General features: G+C 39.8%; 1 protein-coding gene across 1 annotated transcript; it reads right to left on the bottom strand.

Moving 5' to 3' along the window:
* Positions 1-288: 288 nt before the first annotated feature.
* Positions 289-27,672, bottom strand: NFE2L2 (NFE2 like bZIP transcription factor 2). The gene is given in 15 exon segments (XM_079133309.1): positions 289-493; positions 496-538; positions 540-598; positions 601-627; positions 630-681; positions 685-920; positions 923-941; positions 943-1,002; positions 1,004-1,138; positions 1,140-1,610; positions 2,376-2,564; positions 3,348-3,421; positions 3,424-3,439; positions 4,142-4,408; positions 27,476-27,672. Coding segments are annotated over 15 exon segments (1,806 nt in total). The 5' UTR covers positions 27,521-27,672; the 3' UTR covers positions 289-380.
* Positions 27,673-27,732: the final 60 nt, after the last annotated feature.

Genomic DNA, 27,732 nt, shown 5'->3' on the forward strand with positions numbered 1-27,732 from the left:
TAAAAAAGAAAAGTACATAGTGGTTAGTTTTGCAACAATTTGCTTTTAGCCAGATGTCATATCAATAAATCTATGAATGTAACAAATAAGAACAGTATAAATAAGAAAGTTTGTAGTATTTACACTTAGAATCTACCCCAAATGGGTCCTAAGAAATTATAGTTAAAAGTGAACCACTGATTCAATGTACGGATATTTATTAATGCTTTTTTTTTAAAGTTTCATATTTTCTATACTAGCTTTGGCTATAATTTGCATAGAATTACTTATAAAGTATATTTCTGCATGTTCACATCACAGTAGGAGCTTTTAGTATAAACAGTACAAAAAAAAAAAAAAAAAAAAAAAAAGAGCTCAGAAAAGGTCAGATTCTCCCAAACCTAGATTTTGTTAACATCTGGCTTCCTACTTTTGGGAACAAGGGAATACATTGCCATCTCTTGTTGTTGCAGGGAGTATTCACTAGGAGAATAAGGTTTCCCATCTTCGTCCGTAGCATGCTGAAAACTTCAAGATACAAGGTGCTTAGTTGTTTTTTTCAGTAGATGGAGGGCTTTTGTCATTGTTCCTCCTTTTTCTTTAAGTAATTTTTCTTTTCATCTTTTAAATGACCTAAATCTTGCTCCGTTCTACTATATTTTCCGCTTTTCTTTTTCTGCAATTTGAGCAGCCACTTTTATTTTAACCCCTCCTACGTATATCTCGAATTAATGCAAGTTGAGCTTCATTGAACTGCTCTTTGGACATCATTTCATTGAAATCGTCAACAGGGAGGTTAATGATTTTTTCTACAGGGAATGGGATATGGAGAGCTTTTGCCCTAAGCTCATCTCTGGTGAGATGAGCCTCTAAGCGACTTGAATGTTTGTCTTTTGTAAATGGGATTTTTCGATGACCAGGACTTAGAGGCATTTCTTCTTTGGTGTATTTTCACTGTGGGCAATCATGCACAGGTGTGCTGTGCACTCGAGATGGTGACAGAGGTTGCACTGTATCCCCAGAAAGAACGTGTTGGCTGTGTTTTGGGACCATTCTGTTTGACACTTCCAGGGGCACTATCTAACTCTTCCATTTCAGAATCACTGAAGCCAGGTGGTGGGTCTCCATAGATGGAAGATTCCACTGAGTGTTCTGGTGATGGCCATGCTAGGACTTGTGTTCAGTGAAATACCGGAGTCAGAATCATTGAATTCTGTGCTTTCAGCAGGATGATTTTGGTTGAAAGCTTTACAAAGTGACAGGTCAGAACCATCAATGGGCCCATACAGAAGTTCAGAGAGTGACTGACTGACAGTAGCAGAGGAAGGCATGCTGTTGCTGATACTGGGTTCTGCTATGAAAGCAGAATAAAATTCATCACCAAAATCTGTGTTTAATGTGGCATTTGAATTTAATGAATTCACTGTCAGCTGGTTGGGATCTTCTGTAGAGAGGATGCTGCTGAAGGAATCCTCAAAAGCATTAAGAAAATGTGGACTGCAGTTCCCTACTTCTTTTTCCAGTGAAGGGATGGATGGGTAGAAATAATTGTTGTCAGTTTCTGTCAGTTTGGCTTCTGGGCTTGGAACGGTGGTAGTCTCAACCAGCTTATCATTTTCAATATTAAGACACTGCATGGAAAAGAAGTTTATACTATATGAACCAAGATTAAATTTTTTTCCAGTTTTGATCCCAGGGCCTTGTACATGTTATGTAAGCACTCTACCACTGAGCTACATTCTAGCCCCTTTTTAAATTCTATTTTGAGACTGGGTCTCACCTAGTTGACCAGGCTGGCCTCAAACTTGTGGATCCCCCCAGACTCAGCCTCCTGAAATCATTGGGATTATAAGCTTGCAAGCAACATGCCCAGCAAGGTTAACATTCTTAATAAGTGATAAGCCATACCTTCTGTTAAGTTTAGGTAAACACACTTATCACCCCTATTCACTACAAGGCATTCTCTTCTGTAATTCAGAGATTATCTCCACTTTCAATGAGATATATCTTAGGTGTATATATACAATACACCTAAGCATATGTATTATTTCAAGGGTTATAGATTAGACTTTAGGTAGGGCCCATTAACTAACCATGCATGTTAAGTGAATCTGGGAAGTTCTATGACTAACTGAAAAGCATCTTCAAATCCTCTTATGAATAGGTGGCATGTAAGTAATAAACAATCCAATGATTTTTTAAGTTTTTAGTTTGTAGATGGACACACCAACTTTATTTAGTTATGTTTTTATGTGGCGCTGAGGGTTGAACCCAGTGCCTCATACATGCTAGGCAAACACTCTACCACTGAGCCACAAACGCCAGCCCCAGGATGACTAATTTAAAAGGTACTGAATATGAAATAGCATCTTCAGTACTGCATTATTCTTAGTTACCTGTAATTCTGGAATGGAAAACAGCTCCTGCCAAACTTGCTCAAAGTCCTGCTGCATATTGTTTAAATCAGCCATGGCTCCCTCAAGAGAAGTTTCAGGTGACTGAGCCTGAGTAGGAGCAGTGAAGACTGGGCTCTCAATGTGGCTGGGAATATCAGGAACAAGTGACTGAAATGTAGCCGAAGAAACCTAAAATTGACAAAGCATTTATTTATCTACATGAGTATACCACCAACAGTGGATAAAGTAAGCTCCAAGGCACGGTCATTCTTAAAAGTAGAATCAGCTGCAGTTACTACTTCTCTATTTACCAACTTCTGACCCCAATTTCTCTATATAACAACTTTTTCTCCATAACTGACATCCTAATTTACAATTTAATGGCTTGTTTTAACCTATCCCATGCATTTAAAGGTAAACTTCAAAATGGGTAAGAAAAATCTTAGGACTTCATTTGTATTATCTATACAGTGCCTCAAACACAAAAGATAAAAATTATTAATTGAACCAATGTTGGTTTATTAGCTTGTCCCTTACTTAGAAAAAATTTTTAGTATCACAAATAAGTTGTTGCCATGATTATGTTATTCCAAAGGTTTTGGGTTTACATCATAAGGGCTTTTTTCCTTTTCCTGTTTTTTTTTTTTTTTTTTTTTTTTTTTAATTTTTTTAGTTGTTTATTGATGGACCTTTATTTTTATGCAGTGCTAAGAATCAAAGCCAGTGCCTTACACATGCTAGGCAAGTGATTTACCACTGAGTCACAACCCCAGACCCATCATAAACTTTTTTTTATTTATTTGTCTATATTGTAAGATATCTGTGAAAAAGTACCTTGACAAGGCATTTTCTTGATAAAAAATTTTCCTTTTAAAATTTATTCTTTCTTTTAAATGAAGACACACTGAAAGGACTTATAAAGGATATGTTCAATGTACTTATGGAGTTTTGTTCTTAACCAATGTGTTATACCTCATTGTCATCTACAAATGGGAATGTCTCTTCTGCCAAAAGCTGCATGCAGTCATCGAAGTACAAAGCATCTGGTTGGGAATGTGGGCAACCTGGATTAAAAGGGAAAGGCATAAAGGAAGAAAAAAATTGTTAAACGTTCCATTGCCAAGCTAAATATTCATGATTAATGTTCATAAAATGTTCTTAATCTAGTTAATTGCTTATTTCAAAAATCAGTTTGATACACAGACTCAAACCAGACTATATATATGGACTCAAATCTTAGCTCCCTCAATTTGTTTTCTGTTTATTGTTTTGGGTAGTGGTGGTGGAGACTAAACCCAGGGCCTCACAAATGCTAAACAAGCACTGAGTATACCCTCAGCCTTCCCCTAATTTCTTAAGTTTTCTGGGCAAATTATTTAACCTTCTTGAGCTTCAGATAAAATGTGAATGGTGCCTCACTTATATAGTTCAGTTAATAAATGTAATTAGAGCAGTGTTTGCCTCAATACCATAAGCAATACCTATTACTAGTTTTAGTACTACTTCTATTGTTATTTGATCCTAGGAGGGATGTTTATGTACAAAGCTCTTTCATGTGATTTATGCCCTGCTAATCTTACAATTAACTCTTGAAGGTAAACAGGTTAGGTACTGAACTTACTAAGAGGCTGAAGTCTGGAAGTTAACTTGATATGGTCACAAAGATAGGAAAAGGCAGAGCTGGAACTCAAATCCAAATATTTTAATCTTTGGTCAATATTCTCTTAAACCCTGCCATATACTTTTCCCCATACTGAGTACTCTACCTGGGAGTAGTTGGCAGATCCACTGGTTTCTGACTGGGTGTGCTGGGCTGGCTGAATTGGGAGAAATTCACCTGTCTCTTCATCTAGTTGTAATTGAGCAAAAAAGGCCTTCTCTTGTTCCTTTTGGAGTTGTTCTTGTCTTTCCTTTTCAAGTTTTTTCTGTTTTTCCAGCTCATACTCCTTCTGTCGCTGACTGAAGTCAAATACTTCTCGACTTACCCCAAGATCTATATCTTGCCTCCAAAGGATGTCAATCAAATCCATGTCCTATGTTTAAAGCAGAAAAGGAGAGTTCATGGTTAAGATAGTCCACATAAGTTAATTCACAGTATGCCATGGTTGATGGTAGGGAGATTACAAAATATGTTCCAGGAAAGCAGTTAATTCAATTCAGTGAATGTATTCACTAAAAACAACCAACCTATGACAGCTTGAATTACTGATAAGGTAGTAGAGATCACTAAAGGGGGCAAGGTTACAAATGTTGTTGTGAATTAAAAGAAACCCTCCATGATTTTAGTGGTATAGAAATTAAGAGCACTACAAATCACAGGATTATAAGAAATGGGGTTTGAACAAACAAGACTGAATGCATGGGAGTTTTCTTTAAATTTGCAAGGCAAATATCAAGTTTATAAAGGGAAAGACTGAAAAATTGTCAATCTAGCAGGTGAGAAATATCACCATTTTGGTCTTTGCTGCACTGTGTTATTTTCTCTTCTCATGTCCTGCTACTTTTGTTTTTGTGGTTCACCTGATACATAATTTCCTTTGACTTATGCTTTAGTTCCAAAGGATGAAAAAACTGGTAAAGAGAAAGGCTGCTTTTTGCCTACTGCCAAGTTGGGAAAGGGGTATTGAATGCCTGCTAGGCTCCTTCCTGGGAAATTGTAAATGCCGTATGGGTATCTCTCTGTCTGTCTGTTTCTCCCTCTTCTCTTACTAAGGAGTGAACCCTGGGCCTTGCACATGCTAATAAGCATATGTTCTACCACTCAGCCCCTAACTTTTTAAGAAACAAAACAAAAAATACTGCTCTACAAGAAAGACTGATGGTACCGTTTTTCCCCCACATTTTTGTTATTGGTGTATTAGGTGTACACACTGATGGGATTTGTTACATATGCATACATGCACATAAAAGGTACTAAGTTTTAAGATATGGGAACAGTCTTAACAAAGGGGCTGGTTATTTTGAATTAGTAACAGACACATGTTTTCCTGACCAAAAATGTGTCAAAAGCAGTTTTTCTGATTTGTAACTTGAGTTTTAGGGAATGTCCAAACAGAAAATTTACATCAGTTTCATTTAATGAATTACCTGTATCAAAATGAAATTGAGAATGGAAAAGTGAAGCCCTGGGCAATAGGAGTTGGGGCCAGCCATGTCAGCTTGCCTGCCCAGTAGAGGTCTACAATGCTACTCTGCTCAACCTCACAAGGACAAAAATAACATGGCTGCTCCCTCAGTGAACACTTAGACTATTTTTACCCAACACAGCAGGATCAGGCCACCTGGCCTAGAGGCAGCACAGTGGCAATCGCCCTAAGAGTTGATTTACCTTTTATTTCTTTCCCCCACTTTCCCCTTCCACCAGTTACCTATGAGTTTCATATGGTTTTAGTTATAATTCAGTATTATTCTATCCTACCCTAAATGTAAAATATACAAATGTTGTTATGCACATTGACAGCAATGGGCTCTACTACTTGCTGTAGGTGAGACTAAACTCCAGGTCAAGAGTTACTAATGAAGCTGAGGACCTATCTAATGAGAACCTGGAATAACATTAGGACTATCTAAACAGAATGAATGATTTAACTTTTCCCCAAACTGGGGATAGTATCTTTGAAGCAATGAAGCTGCTTGCTCTTTCCTCAGGGTAGGTCTGAAACTGACTAGTAAACATGTGCAACATGTAAATAAAAAGGATGGAAGCACCTTAATATGAAGCAAGTCAGAAGATGTTATGTTGGTGAATGGTGGTAGTGGTTTTGTTGTTACTGTTGGTGGCTGTGGTGTTGCGAGCGGTGGGGACCCCATGTACATTTACATATAACTTTTCACAACCAATTCTGCCACTCAATTCCTGCTATGACTTCCTTTCAGTGCAACTCCAAATCTATTCAGTATGTTTTAATTTCCCATAACAAGTTCAGAAAAGGACACCTTGATGGATCCTTATTGGCAAACAGGAAAAATACAACAGGAAGCATCATTTGGATCAGCTCTAGAGCATCCTGTTGCAGCAGTGATCTGAAACCATGGTAGATCCTGGGAGGATGAGCAGCTCTTTCAGTCCTAGCTTTCCAACTCCACCAGGAAGGCAACCAAAAGGTGTTGGAAGGGACAACATATGTTCTTTAGGCTAGAGATCATAATGCCATCCACACAGGTTTCATGAAAGTGTTCAAAGAGATTTTCCTCTGTATTTTTAACTGTATTTATGCTATGAGAGATCTCTAGAAGAAGAAAACATTTTTAAAGCTTAATTTTAAGCATACTTTGGATTCCTAAAACAGATGTTCTAACCAAATTTAGAATGCAGCAACAATGGTTTTCTCCTCACACCCTTAATGTCATGCTGTTACTCGAATTTTCACAAAAGTTTCAGAAGGAAAATGCTTGCAGATTTGCTACTGCATGAAACATTCAAAGCTTTATGTTGAATATGAACAGAAGTCTGTTAACCCAAGATGTTACTAGGGAGGCCCACAGGCTCAGTGCTATGTTCTGTGCTGACCAAACAGGCAGTAAGCATTTCCTGTGAGAAGCCGTGTGACCAGGCACATGACTGACTGTACAAACGACCCATGTCTGCAAAGCTTGCACATCATCTAAGAGGAAATAATAGTAGGGGTGGAGCCCATAACAAATGAGGACGTGACACCAGAGGTCAGGGAAGGGAAGTGCCTGAGGAAGAACTAAAAATGCTCCTCTGCACAGAAACACAGGACCAAAGAAGTACAAGTGTCTGGCCTTCTACAAGGCCTGGAGGAGAGCCACGGTGTACAATGTTAGATAAGTGGAGCTGGGGAAGAGAGGAAAGCAGGGTATGGTTTGTATAGCGTTTCGACAGGTTATTTCCTTAAAACCAATGAAAAGGCTTCTCAAGGGCCATACAAGTGCTAGCTATGAGCCTTCATGTGGCATCTGGAACAAATCCTGTCTGCCACTAAGAGTCTGAATTTTTTTTGTTCTTTTGTGAATCTTGAGTGTGTTACAAATTATGTTGCAAGCACAGCTTACAAAAAAGAAGACAATAAGAAACAATTGTTGGACAATTTATGTTAAATCACCATCTGGCCTAATGGAAATATTCATTTCTAAAATGTATACATCATCATTTGCCATCTGGGTAATCTTACAGGTTTTATAGGAAATCTGAAGTTGGACAATTAACTCATAACACTTTAAAACAAACATCTTTGTAGTAGGATAAACAAACAAGAAAGGCCTTGAATACAGAATCCACACTCAAAGTTTTTTGTTAGTATTTTGAACAAATCATTTACCATGCTCGGATCATTCAAAATATCAGAAAAGATAAAGCACAGGTTAATATGATTGCCATTCATTTGCAGGCAAATGGATGAAATTGGAGAATATCATGCTAAGTGAGATAAGCCAATCTCAAAAAGCCAAAGGACGAATGATATCGCTAATAAGTGGAGGATGACACATAATGGGGGGGAGGGAAGGGTTTAGTGTTAGGGTTAGAGTTAGGGTTAGGGAGGGGGGCAAGTATGGAGGAAGGAAGTACTGTATAGAGGGAAAAGAGGGGTGGGAAGGGGGGGGGGAAGGGAAAAAATAACAGAATGAATCAAACAACATTACTCTATGTAAATTTATGATTACACAAATGGTATGCCTTTACGCCATGTACAAACAGAGAAACAACATGTATCCTATTTGTTTACAATAAAAAAAGCTCAAAAATTAAAAATAAATAAAATAAAATATCAAAAAAATATGATTGCCATTCTTAAATAAAAGTGTTCAATAAACAAACTCTGGAATGGTATTTGAAAATTAAAACGGTATGTTTCACACATGTGTAAATGAAGCTCACACCCCATTTCCTTTGGAGAATTGACTGAAAGTGGTGGGATCTTTTCTTCTAAAAACAAATACATGTGACCTGTAATCCCCGCCACTCAGGAGGCTGAGGCAGGAGGATTCCAAGCTGAGACCAGCCTCAGCAACTTAGTATGACCCTGTCTCAAAATAAAAAATTAAAAGGGCTGTTGATGTGGCTCAGTGGTTAAGCACCACTATGTTCAATCCCTGGTACTGAAAAACAAGACAAAAAAATGAATTTCACCAATAAACTGCTAAAAAACTTGTACATAAATATTTATGTCCCAATTTACTTCTCTAGGGCTTCTGTCCTTCATGGCATTACAAGAAGATACACAGTGCAATGCTAATTATCTTCTCAATGAGAATTCTAGAAAAAGCAAATGGCAGGTCATTGTAGTTTGTCTACATTGAAGTACTTTGGGTTTTTAAAGGACTGATTTGCTAATTCTTGTGTTGCTACAATAATTGTAGATAATTAAAATTATCAAATGATTAGAAATACAGGTTAAGAAAATGTTGAGGACAAAAGGGGCTTTGCAGCCACGTAAGCCAAGTAGAAATGTTGCTTGGCTTATTTGTCTAATTCTAGCACCATTTTAAAAAATACTAGTCTAGCAACCAAGTTGTATATATCAGCAGAGTTCTTAAAAGGTTTTAACAGTTACACTAACCCTAATTTTCCTTCTAAAGAAATCTCACTTAGGAATTTTTCCTCAGTCTTCAACAGCTAGGGATATTTTACCCACATAAACATTCTCGAAATCACACCAAAAGATGGATTATTTAGAAAGTTAAAAGATAAGGTCACCCGTGTGCCATTCCCTGGATTGTAGAACCATTACTATCCTCCTTTTGTGTCTTTCAATTAGAAAGTAGTCCAGTTTCCTCAGTCTGGCAGGTTACTATACACAGACATTTTCATGGGCTGCTTCCTATTCACAAACAAGTTTCTCAGCAATGACTCAACCTAAGAAATATGATCCAGGCAGCTTACTGACACTCTCACTCATTACCCTTGTCCATAAACTCCAGTGCATGATGCAAAGATAAAGCAAAACTGAAAAGTGGTTTTTCTCAAGAGGAACATGTAGTTTGGTTAAAAAGAAATCAGAAGAATTAATTTCTAAAACAATAGGTGACCCCACCTGCTACAAAAGCTGCACAGCTCCAGCCTTTCTGTGAGAGGCTTCACACCTGGGTCCCATCAGAGTTGGTTTGGGTTGGTTGTACTGGAGCAAGATGCGGCTGCTAGGCTTCTTAGAGGTTATGCAAAGTTATCACTTCTTTACCAAGAGAATGGCTTGAACTGACAAAAAATTTTTAGGATACAGTTTTCTAATCTCTTTTCCATTTTTGAGTGAGCTACATTATGTATTCAGTTCTGAACGCTGTCCTCCACATAGGAAAGGCACGCTTGGACAGAATGATCCAATAGGAAACTACTCTCAGAATGACCCAAAAGGAAAACACACATGTATACCCCATGTTACCAGCAACCTTCGAGAACATTGCATCCAACTCCCTAACCCCCTTCACCTACACAGAAATTAACTGGGTGTGGACTAACCAGGAAGCCCTGATGGAGGTCAAGCAGCCTTGCTGCCTGTCTCTTGGGTCCTCGTAAAAGGGTGTCTCCATGAGAGAGACCTCAAACCAAAGGGGCTCTAAATTTCCTTGAATTACACTTACCCTATTTTGGGGTCCTGCATTTGTTAAAAGACAAAAACAAAAACTCCAGGGTCCATCCTTTTCATATTTAACTACTTAAAATTAGCTAAAAAATAGTAAGTAGAGCAGCTATTCAGGTTTGGGGGCTGAGTGAGCGCCAAATGTCACTGCCAACCAGAAACCTTGTTTGATGTGGCAACAGTAGGGAACACTAGTGGTAGTGATGAATTTTATTGATATATATTTTTTACCATATTACATATTAATAAACACAGATTTAACACTTAGCTTTTCATTGGAAACTGAGGATACCATTAAAATACTTTACTTTTTTAGTGTAAGCTTTGAGTATAAAATATTTCTTAAAATAGTAAGTTATTACTGGTTAAAATCTCAATTTACCACAGTGGTGGTAGTTATAAAAGGTGATGGCCAAGATCAAAAAGATTAGTGTACATACTACCCTAAGTGCATCCTTAATCCATCTACCCTCCTATACACATACAGGGCCCCTCTAAAGTGCCAGGAAACATGCTAGGTGCCAGGGATACAAAGATAAATAAGAGACCGTCTCTGACCTTAGTTATGAGGCAACACAAGGAGACGAATGAGGAACCCAGGTATCACAGAGGGAAGACCACTACCCTGGCACAGAAAGGCCCCACAGAGGTAACAGATGCCGTAAAGTGCAACAGTCTTGACTACATGAACATACTAGCCACCTGAAAGCAAAGGAGGCTACAGAGGTGATGAGAACACATAAAAATAAATACATCTCTACACTGTTTCTGTTCTTGGTCTCCCTTGGTGGTGGCAATGTTTTCCCTCACTGCCCCCTCAGAGGCTCAGATTCTCCAGCGCAAGGGAAATTCTCAGACTCAGAGACTTCCTCCTTGCACTTGGACTTTTCCGTCAGCATGACTCATCTCGTCCAGCATGGGGCATGGGAATTACTGTTTATGCCACACAGTCACGGAACACTTCTGGAATGGACCAGAAGAATCACGCAGACAGCCCCTCATTTTGGAAACGGGCTTACAGGGTGAAATACTTACACATGGTCCAAAGCCAAAGGATTCTCAAACTACCCCCTTTTCTGATTCTCTAATTTTACAACTCTTACCACGTTATTTATGAGAGGAAAAGGTAAACCTTTGCTTCACTTTCCCTTTTTAAATTCACTTCATGGTTTACAGGAGTGTTAGTGTGAGGGAGGGAGACCAGTATTGTAATCTTCATTTCTACATGAGCTTTCATGTAGAGCTTTGGGATTGGAGCTATCTGCCCCAAAACACATGTTCAGCAAGCAGCACAGCTAGGACTCCAACTCCAAACTTCAAATTCAGAGTTTGGGAAGCTCTTTCCACACACCACAGCAGAACAAGGTCTGAAACCTTGGTTTAGCCCTATATCTCCCTCCCCACAGGCAGGAAACTGAGATGTGGAAGTCAGCCCTCTGAACCCTTGGACCTGATTGACCCAGGATTAATTCTGACATAATTATAAAAGCATGGAATATAATTTGCTCTAATTCAGTCCCCAGTACTTTCCCTTTTCCTCCCTTTCCCTGTTCCTTTCCCTCTACTCCACTGATCTTTCTGAAAACAGACTTTAAAATTATTGTGTGGAATTTAACCTTAAGGGTCAAATTAGGGCTGGGGAGATAGCTTAGTCGGTAGAGTGCTTGCCTTGCAAGCACAAGGCCCTGGGTTCAATCCCCAGCACCACAAAAAAAAAAAAAAAAAAAAAAAAAAAAAAAAGAAAAAGAGCCAAATTAATGGCCTGTGAAACTTGTTATCAGAAAACCACGCGATGTCTGATGTCTAACCTGCACACTTTTCCTAAGACTTTTCTTCCCTCATCCACAAGTGTGAATACAGTCGGGTTTTCTAAGACTGGCTCTGCTTAATACAACAGGAGTGAGAGCCGCCCAGTCCTAGACCTGCCAGCAGATCTTCTCCATTGCCTAGCCACCAGCTTTCCCTACCAAGAGCAAAGGTGGCCCGGAATGAGCATGGCGCCTTGAGAACCACCAAGTAGGGTCACACGTGCTCTAAATCCACATTCCACATCCAAGGGCTCCTCAAGACAAGTGAATCAAGCAACAGTTCTCACTCTCCATGAGAAAGAGCCTGACACCTGTAGTGCTTTAAGATCACAAAACACTTTCAGTTGTACCATTATGTCATTTAAATTTCGTACTACCATGTGTGAAGAAGCCAAGGCAAGGAAGGTTAAGTGTCAAAGGCTTCCCAGCTGGTCAGCTGCCATCTGCAGCAGATGCAGGTCCTCTCCAAATTGAGGAACATACCCACGTAAATCATTTCACCATTCAGTGAATCCTAACACCTCCCTTTCCTCCCTGTGCCCCGCCAAAATAATTAAATTCTAGTCTGCTCTAAAGTTTGTTCATTGTAGTTGTGGATAGACTATTCATTTAAACCAGTTTTGAAAACAATACCATAAAAACAGGCCCAACCTTTTAAATGACCTCAGATACCCCTAAATAAAAAAATAAACACATGGAGTAAAAAATCTCATTTTCTTCCCTCTAGAACAAAAGCTATAAGTCTAATTAGAAAAATCTATGACTTGGGAACTTAAAATATGAAAATCAGCTGTATGAAGTTTTCCTAAGTAAATGTTCACAAAAACTGTGGGAATTTTGACCTTATTTGCCATTGCCAAATGAAAACGTCATTATAGTGCCCCCCCCCCCAAATATATGTCAGACACTAACTCATCATACTATCTGTCCAGTACAGTATACCACCCAATAAATTTCTTACCACCTGTAATTTCTTCTTCTTTTTGGTATTAGAAACTGAACACACAGAATGAATCAAACAACATTACCCTATGTAAATTTATGATTACACAAATGGTATGCCTTTATGCCATGTACAGAGAAGCAACATGTATCCCATTTGTTTATAATAAAATAAAAAAATAAATAAATAAATAAAAAGTAGTATACACACCATAAAAAAAAAAAAGAAACTGAACACAGAGGAGCTTTTAGTGAAGTCACATTTCCAGCCCTTAAAAAAAAATTTTTTTTTTTTTTTTCTTTTGAAACAGGGTCTCACTAAGTTGCTTAGAGTCTCGCTAAGTTGCTGAGGTTGGTCTTGAACTGGTGATCTTCCTACCTCAGCCTCCTGAGTCGCAGGGATTATAGTTGTGCACCACTGCACCTAGCTCACCTAGGATAATTTCTTTGTAAAGACAATTTCTTCAGTTTGGACCTAGTAGAAGTTTAAATTATTTGCAGTTCCAACTACCAGGTTTCCAGCGCCAAGTAAACCCAGGATCCAAAGAAATAGGCTATCAAGAACACCCACCTGGTGTCACATCATTTTACAAAAAACCTTTGGCCTTAGTTTCCTCATCTGCAAAAGGATGAGGCTAGATTCAGTGATCCTTAAAATGCTGCCTTCTAAATGCTTCTGATTCTATGATGCCCAGAATATAAATCTAAAAACTAACTTTGAATTTTAAAAAACAGGCTAACTTCAGCTACTTGTAAGAGGCTCTAAAGCAGAAATAGAAATATAATGCAAATCACATACCTAATTTCTCTTAGTAGCCTAGCCTTGCTAAAAAAAAAAAAAAAAGTGAATTTAATATATTTAACTCGATATATTTAAAAATTTATTTTATACACACTTTTAACACGTAACCAAAATTATAAAATTGAGATACTATAAGTGATAAACTCAACAAATTTAACAACAAATCTTGCCTAATGTGACAATATGAAATAGTCTTGCCAAACAATAAAGGCATATTTAAGAGAAAAAAAATACTACTTCTATTTCTAGGAACAGAAATTTAAGACAGGTGTAGTAACCCAAACCTATAATCCCAGCTACTGAGGAGGCTGAGGCAGGAGGCTCACAAGTTTAAGGACAGCCTGGGCATTAGAGAGACCCTGTTTCAAAATAAAAACACAAAGGGTTGGGGATGCTCAACCCCTGGGTTCAATTCCCAGTACTGCAAAAAATAAAAAATAGTAATTTAAATTTAGCAGGGTACCTGGCAGCACACCTGAAATCACAGCAACTCAGTGACTTAGGAGGCTAAGACAGGAGGATCATAAGTTCAAAGCCAGCCTCAGGGTCTCAACTTAGTGAGACCCTGTCTCAAAATATAAATACACACATACATACATACATACATAAAGGCGGGTAGGGAATGTGGCTCAGTAGTAAAGCCCCTTTGGATTCAATCCCTGGTACCAAAAAATACATTTTTTTTTTTTTCAATAAAAATTCAGTTCTTCAGTGGCACTGTCCACATAGCACTCCAAAGCGACACATGGTTAGTGGAACTACATTGTTGGACAGTGTGGTTCTGCAACACCCTACAAAGTGAATCCTCCAGCACTCCGTAGGAGTAAATTCTACTTAACCAAACTCCTCTGCTTGGCAAATTACTTCCTAAGTATACACTGAATACCCTAGGCACATTTGCCCTTCCAAGCTACACTGGGTAGTATTTACACTGCTACCTCCCTGACTTTAAAGAGCTGGTAGGAGTCTGAATTACCAAGAGAGCTGGCTCATAATGATTAAGTGGAGTGTTTTTGTTATTCAGCAATGTTATGATCCAAACATCATGGAATTACCAAGATTACAATAAAGGTTAGAGCCAGAGATATAGCTCAGTGGTAGGGTGCTTGCCTTTGAGTTTGATCCCTAGCACTAGAATGGAATGGAATGGAAAGGGAAAGATTACTTCAGAGATCATCTGAAGATGGAAAGAAATAGAGCCTTAGGTACTTAATATTTCTTTCTACTAGGTATGTAAATTAACTTGGGTTTCAACTGCTTTAAAATGCACAATACCTTACACTGTTATTACTCATCACCAGATGGCAATATGTACCTCTTAAAAAGATTATCATTAATGTACACATATTTCATTCTCTTAAAATTAATGTAGAAATCTTTTCCTTAATGGGAATCTTTTCAATTAACCCACTAATTATATAGGGAACAGCAGTTATCTAGTAAGGCTTCACATTGAGATCTGAGAATGAAGGATCACAGTGTCAAAATTGAGTCCAGATAATAATAATGACCACAATTTGTATGTGCTCAACACTATTCTAAAACCCTGAATTCACTCTTATATGTGCATACCAGTCCATCCTGGTGTGCAGCATTTCCATCATCACCATTCCAGAGAAAGGAAAGGAAGCACACTGCTTTTGCCTGAAGACCTGCATCTAGTGACAGTGAGATCAGGTACAGGCACAGTTACTTTACAGAACCAGAGTTCTGATCCACTCCAGTAACACAGGCTCTTCCTTCAGTAAGCCTAGGTCTCTTAAGAAGGCTGCCCGGGAGATAAGTGCCACATGGGGCCTGGGCTGCTAACCAACTGTGTAAGGGGCCTATGGTCACCACCTAACTCTTCTGTGGTCCCCACAGTGGAAGCCAAGACAACATCAGTTGTCACAAAATGGTTTTTCATGAGAAAAAGTATATGAATGCCCCTTAAAAAACATAACGTACAACCACAAGGTGAGGTGGTAATGCTATTAATAAATCCATGTCCCATTTCAAATGCCAAATGACCCTGAGAAGCATCTACTTTTTAAGTTTCTGGGTCTAGCCACTACATAAAAAATAGAAGGAAACTGTTTATGTACCAGACATTTGCATGGTGAAAGGGTTGTAAAGGTAAAAACCTTCCAGCTCTGTCATCTCCTCAAGGGTCTTAGGTTTGCTTTCTCTCCACCGTTCTGCCTGTTTCTTAAGGTTAAAGTTATTTTGGGGTAGTTATTACAAGATATTTTAAAGCCTTTGAAGGAGTGGGTTGCAGGAGATGAGTTTGGATTTAGCCTTCTGCGAATGAACTGCCAATCCCCAAATTCCTTCTGTTCATATAACTTCTGTCTATATAAACTAATTTGTGGATACTGGATTTTCAGGCCCAGAACCCCAGAGGAAGAAATTTTGCCATATATAGGGAATGGGTCTGGGAAGGGGTTCTGAGATGGTTTAACAATCCTCACAAGGACAGGGAATCCAGCATATGGAAGGTGGGCCTGTAGTGTCCCTAGTAGATCCTGGGCTGTGTGCAGGGCCTCGTTGGGCTGGGGCATGTGCAAGGCCTGGCCAGGAGTTGGTCTTCTGTTTCAGGAGGCCCAGTGTTTAGATATAGGCCCTCACATCAGACCAAGATGTGTATAGGGAAGACCACAGGAGAATGAGAAGCATATAGCAAAGAGCAAAACAGGGCACAAATGTTTATGCAGCTAAAATTTGAAGAGGGGTATTTTTCAAATGTGTCATGGAAAGCCTGGATCCCCACACATTCAAAACTCCCTGAAAAAGAAGGAATATAATGATAAGAATAATCATAGCTAGCATTTGAATACTAGCACTAGTATCATAAGCTAGATTCCAAGCCAAGTTTTTACCTTCCTTAACTTGAAGAACACTATGCATAGATATCCATAATCTAAAGGTGCTGACACTAAACACAACCCACAGTAAAACCCTCAATTCTTCACCTAGAAAACAGGAGGATGCTCCTTACCTAGGGATGTAATAGGACTGCACAGGACAAAAACAGTTGGTTAAAGCACTTAGCATGTGGCTGCCATGGTCACCCCTGGCAGACTCCCACATCTATTTGCTTGAGGTTCACAGGCAAAGCCCACAAGAGAAAGGACGCTGTTTTGTTTTGTTTTGTTTTGTTTTTTCTTTCCTTGGGTGAACAGTGATAATCACTGGGACTGGAAACCAAGGAAAAGACTGTAACAGTTGACTGAAGATAGTAATGTGATCTTAGAAAAGGGCAAAGAGAGAGTCCCTCTGTGCTATCTTGGGGAAGAAAATAATTTATTTTGAAAGCTGAACAGCAACTTCTAGCTGGCTTTTTCTCTTCTTCCATCATTGGAATGAATATTCTGGCGGATGAGTTCCTGATCAAACACAGCAACAGTGGAACATGCAGGCTGAGTATAAGCGGTTTCATGATGGGACCAAAAGAAGAAAATCCATTCCCCTCCTTTAAAAATTCTTCTTAGTGGCCAGCAAAGGTGCAATTTATTACAATGGCAGATTCTCAATACACATGCTGATGCCAAGCCCTCTAAGCGATAAGAAAACTCACTTCTACAACATAGCAAGACCCCCACGTCTTCACCTCCATCTTCCTACTTACCATAAAAACTTCCAGCACACACCCAGCTCCAGTGTTCTGCCCTTTCCAAAACCTCCAATGGTTTCCATGTGCTTTGTATAAACTTGAAACACTGGACAAGCTCACCAAAGGTCTTCCAGACATCCTGAGTCATCCTTTACAGCCCACCTCTGGCTCATGCCTCTCCTATCCCTAGGGCTTCAGTTGAGTCTCTTAAGTCTGAGCCAAATGTTATCTATTGGCTTTAAAATAGACTAATGAAAATGTGGTGTCCTCTGTAATATCCTGCGTAAGTCAGGTGGAAGTGACATTTTCTCATGTAGTCACTGTCAAAGTCCTGTCATATATCATCTACTAGCTTGTATATGCCCTCATGGAGGGCAATTAGCAGACTCACTCTCACACTTATTAAGTAACAATTAAGTAAACAGCAGGCAAGGTGATAGATGTTAGAGTTACCAAAAAGAACAAAATACGTCACTACTCTAGAAGAATTCATACCCTAGGCTGAGGAGACAGAGACATTAACTAATTTAATAATAATTATGATATAAAACACACCCTAAAATTCAGAAGTGCAAAAGAGCCAAAGGGATAGATTAATTAGGAGGGGCAACCTGAAAAACAAATGTCCTTGACTGAGAGTATCTGCTGCATTATCCTACAAGATTAAAACAACTTCATGCCATGTGTGGATGATACATACTTGTAATACCAGTGACTCGGGAAGCTGAGGAAAGAGGGTTCCAAGTTTGAGGCTGGCCTCTGCAACCTAGTGAAGACTCAGTCTCAAAAAATGACTGGGTGGGTAGATCAGTGGTGAACTACTCCTGGGTTTGATCCACGGTACCAATTTTTTTTTTTTTTAAACCCCAACAATTGGGCTGGATTTGTAGTTCAGTGGCAGAGTGCTTGCCTAGCATGTGTGAGGCACTGGGTTCAATTCTCAGCACCACATATAAATAAATAAATAAATAAGGGTCGCTGACAACCCAAAAAAAATTTTTTTTTAAAAGCCTAACAATTTCATGTCCTAAAAATTCTCTAAGATATACTGACATCTAATAAATATTTGTGGAATAAATAAGTGTACATTATTTTGGCTCTGAATTCAATATTTTCATATATATTGAAGGTGTCTCCAGTTAAAGACTTCAAATTACTTAGAAATGAAGGTACCATGTTTTTATATAACTTATGACCTAATTATTAGTTGTAGAAATTTATTTAACCACATTTCCTGTAACAATACTTTAAAAGTATCCTTTGGGTACACTACTAAAATATCATATCTTAAGAACTATCATCACATATCCCTTCTACATACCCCTTTCAAGGTAACAATAAAATTAATGTTTTAAGAGAACAAATGTGTTAGTGTCTTAAAATGTCCATTAAAAGAATTATGCAATCTGGGTAATAAACAATAAATCACTAAAACTGATGATTATGCATGTCTTCTTAGAAGATACTAGGTATTTTCCTTAGGCTAGTGGTCGGAAAAAGAACAAGTGGGAAACTCATTTCTCTCCTATACACTACATTTTTTCTAAAGCATCAAGCTATTACCATGTCATCTCAGCTACTCAGCTATTGTACAGCTTCCCTTACTCTTACCTCTATATGCAGACTTCTTCAAAGTGTCCAGTAAAAAGGTTGTTAAGACCCAGAGAAATATGACATGACTTTTTTTGGTTTGTATTTTTTTGGTACTGGGGATTGAACTCAGGGGTGCTAAACCACTGAACCAAATCCCCACTCCTTATTTTATATTTTTAGAGACAGAATCTCACTAAGTTTCTTACGGCCTTGATAAGTTGCTGAGGCTGGTTTTGACTTGCCATCCTCCTGCCTCAGCCTCCCAAGGTGCCGGGAATACAGGCATGTGCTACCACCCCAGCTATGACTTTTAACTTCATTTCCTTGAAAATTAAAATAGTTATGTTTAGTGTATCTTCTCAGGAATAATTCCTTACAGTTGTAGACCTGAGTTATCAGTGTCACAACGACCACATCAATTAACATTGCTCACCATGTGGTGTGGAGGGATCTGGACAAGTCACTACCTATATAAAAAAAGTAAGCAGTTCCACTGGTCTCTAGAACTTTTTCTATTTTCTATGATCTCTGTGATCTCCCTTCCGTGATAATGCAGTGGAACCCAGACTTCAAAGGGTCTCTGGAAGTAGACACACGGTAGGGTTCTGCTAGGACAGAAACCAACACCTAGGAGCATCTGTAAATGTATGGAGGCTAGGCGGGGTGCTTCCTAGTAGTGACAATTATGGTCAATACCCTGTAACATGGGATAGACTTTCACTTGCGCCCACAGCACCCCCTTTAGCAAACACAAGCAGGGCACTCTATCACTAACCTTTAAAAAGGAGCCCCTCTTTAGCATCTAACAAAATGCCCATAGTCTTTAGTCAAGAATTCAAGAAGGAGGGAAGCAGTAAAACAGGCAAGGCAGAGTAGAGATTATGGACATTAAAAATTCCTGTTCTGCCATCTCCAGTGGTGGCCCTGGACAAATGACTTAACCTTTTTGAATAGGTTTTGTCATCCATAAAATGGAGAAATCTCCACAAACTTATTGATCAAGATCAAGTAAGAGAACATGTCTAGGGCCTAGTATTCTACTAATGGGTTGTCAGTAAATGTTAATTTTTCCTCCCCATAAATTGACAATTCTGCCATATAGTCAGCCCTCTATATCCCTAGAATTCACATCTATAGATTCAAGCAGCCCAGATTGAAATTTAAAAAAAAAAAAAACTGCCTCTGTACTGAATACATAACTCTTCTTTCTCTTTGTTATTATTCCCTAAATACAGCCTGGTAAAGAAGCTTCTAGAGAGTACAAAACTCTGGTCTCTGAAGAATGACCCTGAACCCACAGGCCGTTTTCAGCCTGGGAATCAGTAAGAGAAGAACAACAGGAGTTTTCAATGGGGCCTGCCCCACCAGCACAAACTAACCCACCCCATTCTAGTCCTTTGAAATTGTGTATTTTGTTATGTTTCATTAAGGACTACCAAGAACAAAAACACTTTCTTTAAAACTTGTCAATTTTTTTTTTTGCAAGTAAAATATGGTAATTTTTATTCTTACGGATTTTCATTACCGGAATTTTAACGGTCAAAAAAAAAAAAAAAAATTGGGGGATTGGGGGCTAGGTTGAAAAATCCACAGTTTTTCAACACTCTCTAGTCACAGTAGCAAAGGTGCCTGGCTACAGAACAAACCGACAAAGAGTACAAATCTTCCAACAACTCTTGAGGGCCCAAAGTAGCAGTCACACCCCTGTGCCTGTCCTGCACACAGGAAGCAACAAAGCATATGTTTGTTTCCCCTTCTGTTCTAATCCCTTAGGCTAGAATAGGTTAGATTCTGCATCCACGTGTAATATTATAATTCTGTGCTCAAGCAGAGTACAGAAAGGACTGTCAGGTCTGAAACAAAGAAAAATTCCATACACCTTTATCAGTGGGCCAGGCCCCTGTACACAGTCAATACAGACCCCAAATTCAGGTCATTTCTCACAGAGACATTGGAGGTTCTAACCCATCCCTAATGCCAGCTATATTCCTGATAAGAAAAGAAAGGGCATTTAATGGGAAAAAAATGACTCAAGAAAATGTAAGTCTGCACTGCAGAAGAATAAATGTTAACACTGAAATCCTTCTGTTCTGAGGGCCTTTAAACATATTATATAAATCATTTGACACAAAGGTCACAAGAACAAATAAAAGAATAACATAGTTTTGAAATATTAAAGCAACAAATAGGTCATATGAAAAGAATTTCAAACTACTGCCAGAAGTTTTTAAAAAGCATGCAGCTTTCTGAGGTGACTCCAAATAGCCCACCAAGGGGTGATGGAGATGATGACAGTTGGGCCTCATGAGCTCTGCCTGGCAACCTGGTGGGGCGGCAGGGGGTGGGGGTGTCTGTTGGGTACAAAGGGTATACAGGGCAGGGGCTAAGTTAGCTTCAGAAGGTCCCACACCACACTCAAGTCTCTCAAGTGGGACTGCTGTGCTGTACCCCATGCCCCACCGCATACATTATGCACACAATTTGGAGGTTAACCCCCAGTTCCAAATATGTAAACCAAAAATAACCATCCAGGGAAATACAAGTGGTAGTCACCATGATGAGGATATAAAGCTGGATTTTATTGGGCAGATAAAGAACCAAAACAATGGAGTTGCTAATAAAGTTGCCCTGGAGATTTAGGAATTTTGTTTGCAATAAAGGATAATAAGGAAGCCCAAGATTGTACAGCCCTAGAGTAAGGCAGTGTCCTGGCCTGGCCTCCAGGCAACACCCATCCCAGTTTCTGAGTATTCCATCTTGTCTTTTCTACATGCTACCCCCAAATAATCTACACTACAGATTATCCACAGGCCACATTCCTGAAAAAAAAAAAAAAAAAACGGAAAAATTCTACTGACTCACTCGGAGAAAACTTTTTGATAACAAGTTTATCACTCAAACCTTCCCAAGGGATTTAAAAAGCTCAAGTTATATTTACTGAATTTCAGACATTCACCAAACACTTTGAAACAAAGTTCCCAGATTTAGGTGGCAATCATAATGTTGTGAACACCAGTGATCAACTATAAAAATACTTCTCTTCATGATTTAAGTAAGGCATCACAACCAGCTTTGCTAAGTCACCATATAGATACATTCAATGGGTACCAAGTCCTGAGCTAGGTCCCCTAGAGCACTGGTTCTTGAACCTGACAGCACCTTGGAATCCCATGGAAAACCTTAAAACACTAATGTTTTGATGCCCATGGTCTGGGCATCAGTACTTGAATACTGATGGTAAATCTAATATATGTCAAAGCCTGAGAACCATTACTACAAGAAATAAAAAGAAATACGAAAAAGTAGAAATAACTCAAATGTCCATCAACTAATAATGAGTAGATAAATAAAATATGGTTTATCCATACAATGAAATACTCAACAATAAAAAGAAAGGCTCATTGATATGTTGCAACATGGCTGAACTCTGAAAACATTATGCTAAATGAAAGAAGCCAGACACAAAGGGCAGATACCACCAATGTTGTAAGGTTCCATTCATATGAAATGTCTAGACTAGGCAAATCCATAGAGAAAAATAATCATTGAGTGGTTACCAGGGGCTAAGGGAGTTGGCAGAAAATGTGAAATGAATGCTTATGGGTGGGGTTTCTTTTGATGTTAAAAAGAATAGTGATGGTTGCATAACTCTATGAATACACTGAACCACTGAACTAGTTTTAAGTAGGTGAATCAAATGGTGTGTGAATGATCCCTCACTTAAACTGTGTGTCTGCCTCTCAAGGAGCTTAAAATCCAGCTGTGGAGAAATTAAAAATCCTAGATAAGTAGGTAAGACAAGTATCAAGAAAGATTTTCAAAGGCCATTAAAAAGAATTACCTAAGTAATACAGAAAGTAAGAGTTATACTCAAGAGGCATCAAAGATAAAGCAATCTGATATTTTCTTTTTCCTACCCAATCATTTTTCTTCTATTCGAAGATGTCAGATCTTATCAGTGTACTACTGATACTATAGGCCCTAAAGTCTCACTACCCAAGCGTATGAAAGAGAAAGGACTACTCAGCATTGTCAAGGAATTTTTAACAAATTCTTCAGAACAAAAACTGTTGATAGACAATAACACTCAAGAGTCAACAATCAATAGGGCCTTTGAAAGACTGACTTGGTGATCCATATCTGACTTATATCCAGGATTTGTCTTCACCACTACAACAAATAAACTCACATGCTAACGTATGCAAAACTTCCAAATATGAGGCTTTGTAACACATAGGTATTATGGCATACATGCTATGAAAACAATGAACAGAAAGGGCTTCCCACCCTCGAGAGTTCTTAAAATTCTTAACACAAATAGCTACAAGGTGTTTACTGTGGCAGGGGCTCACCACACACAGCAAAATCCAATTTTAGGCAAGACAGGATTTTGTTTAACAGTCTTGTTTTGTTTTACAGGGGTGTTAGAGTAAGAATACTATTTGTATTTTCCAACACTGTTCAGGAATATAAATATTATATACCGGAAGATATTTTTGCTTTTATATCCAGAAGACATACCATTATCAATTGAAGAAACCTTGGCCTATACCTCAAAGTCTTTTTAATAAATATTTGCTGATACTTATTTAAAAGCAAGTGGCAAAAAATTTTCAGTAATTCCTAGAAATCAGATTATCAAAATATAAACTATAGCCAGGTACAGTGGCACACACTTGTAATCTCAGTGACCCAAGAGACTGAGGCAGGAAGATCACAAGTTTGAGATCAGTTTGGGAAACTTAGTGAGACCCTGTCTCAAAATTATAAGAGTTGAGGACTGCCCCTGGTTTAGTCCCCAGTACCAAAAAAATACACAAAGAAACACACACACACACACACACACACACACACACAACTTGTACTCATTTTATAGTAAACGTGAAATTAGGATGCATTTTTATAGTCATACACAAAGACAAGCTAAGTACTGCATCTAATAAACCTGCCTCCTCTACCCTGGTGTCCAACAGATTCAATCAACTTTCAAAAGTGGCCGAGCCTGGTATCTAAATACCCTGGGGACTTACTTATCCACCCCCCCCCATCAACTTTTAGGCAAATAAATCATCCATGGATCATAAGTTCTGGGGCATACTTGATTCAGGCAAATAAAGTCATAACTGTTTAATAATAAAGACTAAATAATAAAGTACTTAATTTTAAAATGTACTGTTCTCAAAGCCCCAAGTAAATTTCAACTGGACAGACTTGAGCCCTTATGTTTGCTTCAATTCAGAAGTGCCAAAACAGAGGATTAGTGTTTAATTTGAGCCAGCAGGTTTCTGCTAGCTGTTTTCTACTCAAATTCCTACCCTCTGCCCCCATTCTACCCATTCTCCTTCAATCTGGTTTAACCCAGTCACACTCTTCACCATTCACACTACCAAACTTATTTTTGATCACTACTTCAAAATTAAAAGAGCTGATGGAACAGGAGAATATACCAACCAACAAAGGCTGCAGTAACAAGAGACTTAATTAAGAAAAAAGGAAAATAGTTACCGAAAAATGTGAGGCAGAATCTCAAACACTGTTGAAATCTGCCTTTAAAACTATTAGTGCATTAGAACAGTCCTGCCTTTCTAATGAAATCCACCCAGGCTTGTTTCAGAAAAAGACCACAGGCTGCAATTTCACTGATGGTTTATTCTCACGCTCACTGTAATTAACAAGATCCACCTCACTCCATGGTAAGTGGAAAAGGTGCAAATGTTAATCTTTAATTCCAGACTCTTCTGCTAGTTTTTCTAATCTATCAATTTGTTAAAGGGTGGGTGGGCTTTTTCTCCTGCTTAAAGGTCTTGATTCAATTTGGAAGTGGTGATTCTGAGCCCTACATCAGACTACATAGGTTTGAATTCTCCCTGAGCCACTCAACAGTTGGGTCACCTTAGAAGACTGGACCTCTCTCTGTGCCTCTTTCCTAACCTGGAAACTGAAGATAACAGTATTTCCCATGAAGTTACTGTGAAATTATTTATGTAGGGCAATTATCATATTGCCTAGCACACAGAGGTGCCCACTAACTTATCTATTATCATCTTAGTGCCAAATTCTTCCTATACACTGAAAGGTTAACCTGGCTTAAAGGAAAAACAAAAGAAGAAATATTATATATACAAAGCTCCCTTTAAATGTGTTCAGTCAGGACAGAGGATATGCTCAGAAAAAAAAAAAAAAGTGTCTGCAGACCACAGGCTCCTTTCTCATGCAGCTTTGTTAAGTGTAATTCATCTTGAATAAAAATAAATATTAAGAAAAATGATATATTTGGCTTTCAACTCTTCCATAGCCCTAAATAAAGACTGGGGATTCTTCTGTTGCTTTCCCAGCAATATCTTTAAGGATCCAAGTTAGTAAGTGACATTTTTTAATGGTCCTAGTTATGTTTAATGCAGAGAGACTGATGTGAGTTGTGCAGTTATCCTCCTACATGTGGTTTCCACAATATCCCAAGAGATTTCCACATATCTTAAAAGTCAGATTGTTCTTTGCTTAACATTCATTTCAGGAGATGAGAGGCCTGTTCTGTTTTTGTGCTTGACTTTTAAAAATAATCTTTTTGGTCTAGTCCAAGATCAACTTCATCCCTCATTTACAAAAGGGCTTTATCTTTCCAAGACACTCTTGAAAAATAACTGATGGTTCTTTCTACTTAATGAAGATACAGAACCTTAGACTGGCTCTTCTTACTGTTTTATCAACACATCCTCTGCAGAGTGAAAATCTGTGATCCTAGTACCACTGCACACCTGGATAGTTTCTTTGACCTTTTGTTCAAATCTTCTGATTTTTCAAATCTTTCTGTACTGCAATGATTTTAATATGAATCCTAATAATAAACTAGAAACTGATTCTCAATTTTACTCCACTTTTTCATAGTCTTCAAATACACAAATTGATTTGATTACAGGATGGAAAATTGGTTCTTTTTATCAAACATAACTGAAAAATTCGCACTTATGAGAAAGCAATACATTTTTTATGCACTTCTGCATATGGAATGCAATGCTGCACAGTAAAGGAAAAAAAACCTTAAAAGTCAAAGTTCATTTACATCACCTATTATATCATCAAACAAGCATTCCTACTGATTACTAACAAACAGCAGAAAATTAAAAAGTACAATATACTTCATAATAACCAGAACCAGGAGAATATGATTCCAATCATTTCTGAGAGAAAAAGTTCAAGACAAACAACTTTAGAAGGAAAAAAAGTACCATTAATACGCTCTCAGTAACCTAAAAGCTTACATTAGCTCTTCGGGATCAGTCTAAAACTTTACATTTAAGAGCATAAATATATGTACTGTCCTATCAAGTTACACATTTTCTTAAACTAATTTCCCCCCCTACAAACCCAATTCCCGCCCCCACTGACAATGAACAATCTTCTTTCAAAAGTTCCTACAAAGTATGAACAGAAACTTTGTACTTTTATAATAATTTACAAAACAATATCAAAGTGTTATGAAATGCCAGTATCCCACTCTCTGCCCTTTCAAAGGGGGGGTAACACGATAAGAAACCGAGGAGGCAAATTTTCAGATAAAAATATAAAGGACCCACGGGAGAAATAATAGCTGAAAAGAAAAAAAAATTTAGTAACAGGCTAAAAGTAATAGAAATTCTAATCTACACTCACAACTCTTACCCTTGACAGCACAGAACAGAATATCCTGCCTTACACATTTTGAAATTGCAATTTTAAAACGCTAAATCCAAAGACAAAGCCGCCCAGGGGAAAATAACAATTGCGCAACAGATCAACAGCTCCAACTTGTCCCTTGGCCCCAGCGCGGCGAGGTTTGCACGCTATAAAGCAGGAAAGGGCCAACTGAGGGCCGCTGTGACAGCCAACTGGCCACTGTCACCAAGGCCAAGGCCACGAACGCTGCGAGCGCCAGTGAGATGCACCACTCCCGGAGCAAGAAGCCTGGGGTGAGGCCCACTCAGACCTGAGTCCGCGGCCTTGGCCCGCATGTCCTGCTGCGGCGCGAGGGGCCAACCCTGGGTTCCCAGCCCAAACCTTTCCCCTGACCCAAAAGAGCGCTCAGAACGCGCGCGTAACCCCTCCCGGCTGCCGGCCGCACGTCGAGGGATTCAAGCGCTCAGGGTACTTCGTGACTTCCCCCCCACCCCGCCTCCGGGGGTTGGGTTTTCTAGATCAAAGCTTCCAACGCGTGATCCCGTGGATCCACTGGTTAGGTTACTTGGCAAAGAAGCGCACACAGACGGCCCAGCGGGGTGTGTGCGCGGTGCCACAGCCCGCACCCGCCGAAGTCGTGGGGCCCGGGAACCGACGCGGCGGGAGGAGGGGCTCCAGGCCCAGGCAAGCAAGAGACCTCAGCTCCCCCGAGAGCGGCCCCGTGACTAGGCACATTTTTGCCGGCTCCGAGTCTGGGGAGCCGCGCAGCCCCGGAAAGGGCCGGGCCGCGCCGGCTCAGACCGCCAGCGTCCGCCCCCTCCTGCCCCGCCACCGATGGGGCCGCTCAAACTCGAGGACCAGGCCAGGGTTCAGGGTCCCAGCTTTGAGGGCCAGGAAGCGGACACAGACGCTTCCTCTCTCCACACGCGCTGGCCCTGCCCCCGAATCTCTCCCCACACCTCCACCCGGTCATCCTCGGGGGCCGCAGGTACGTTGACGGTCCGACCACCCTGCCGCGTCCCCTCTCCCTTTCGCTGCCTCAAGAGTCGCGCAGCGGCTCCAGTGCGCGGCCGCTGCAGTCCTGGCTTTAGCTGTCCCTCCCAAGCCGTGGCTCCCTCGCGCCCCAGCCCGGGTCCCGACACCACCGTGGAGCCCCGGGGCCAGGGCAGCACCTGCTGGGACGGTAGTCCCGGCGGCGGCAACTCCATGTCCATCATGCTGAGCTGAAGAATGCGTTATGGCTCCTCGACGGCGACCCTGTCCCAGCTGCCAAAGCGCGGCGCGGACAGGGCGGCACTGGCGGCGGCGGCAGCTCCTGGGGCTCCCGGGCACTCGCCGTTCGGCTACTCGTCCCGAGTTGCGGGCCAGCCTCCGGCCCGCTCCGCCTCCCGCCCCCTGAGGGCGGGGCAAGATCCCGGGTCCTTCCTTT

This window comes from Sciurus vulgaris (assembly GCF_902686455.1).
Source record: "Sciurus vulgaris genome assembly, chromosome: 3".
Taxonomy (NCBI): Eukaryota; Metazoa; Chordata; class Mammalia; order Rodentia; family Sciuridae; genus Sciurus; species Sciurus vulgaris.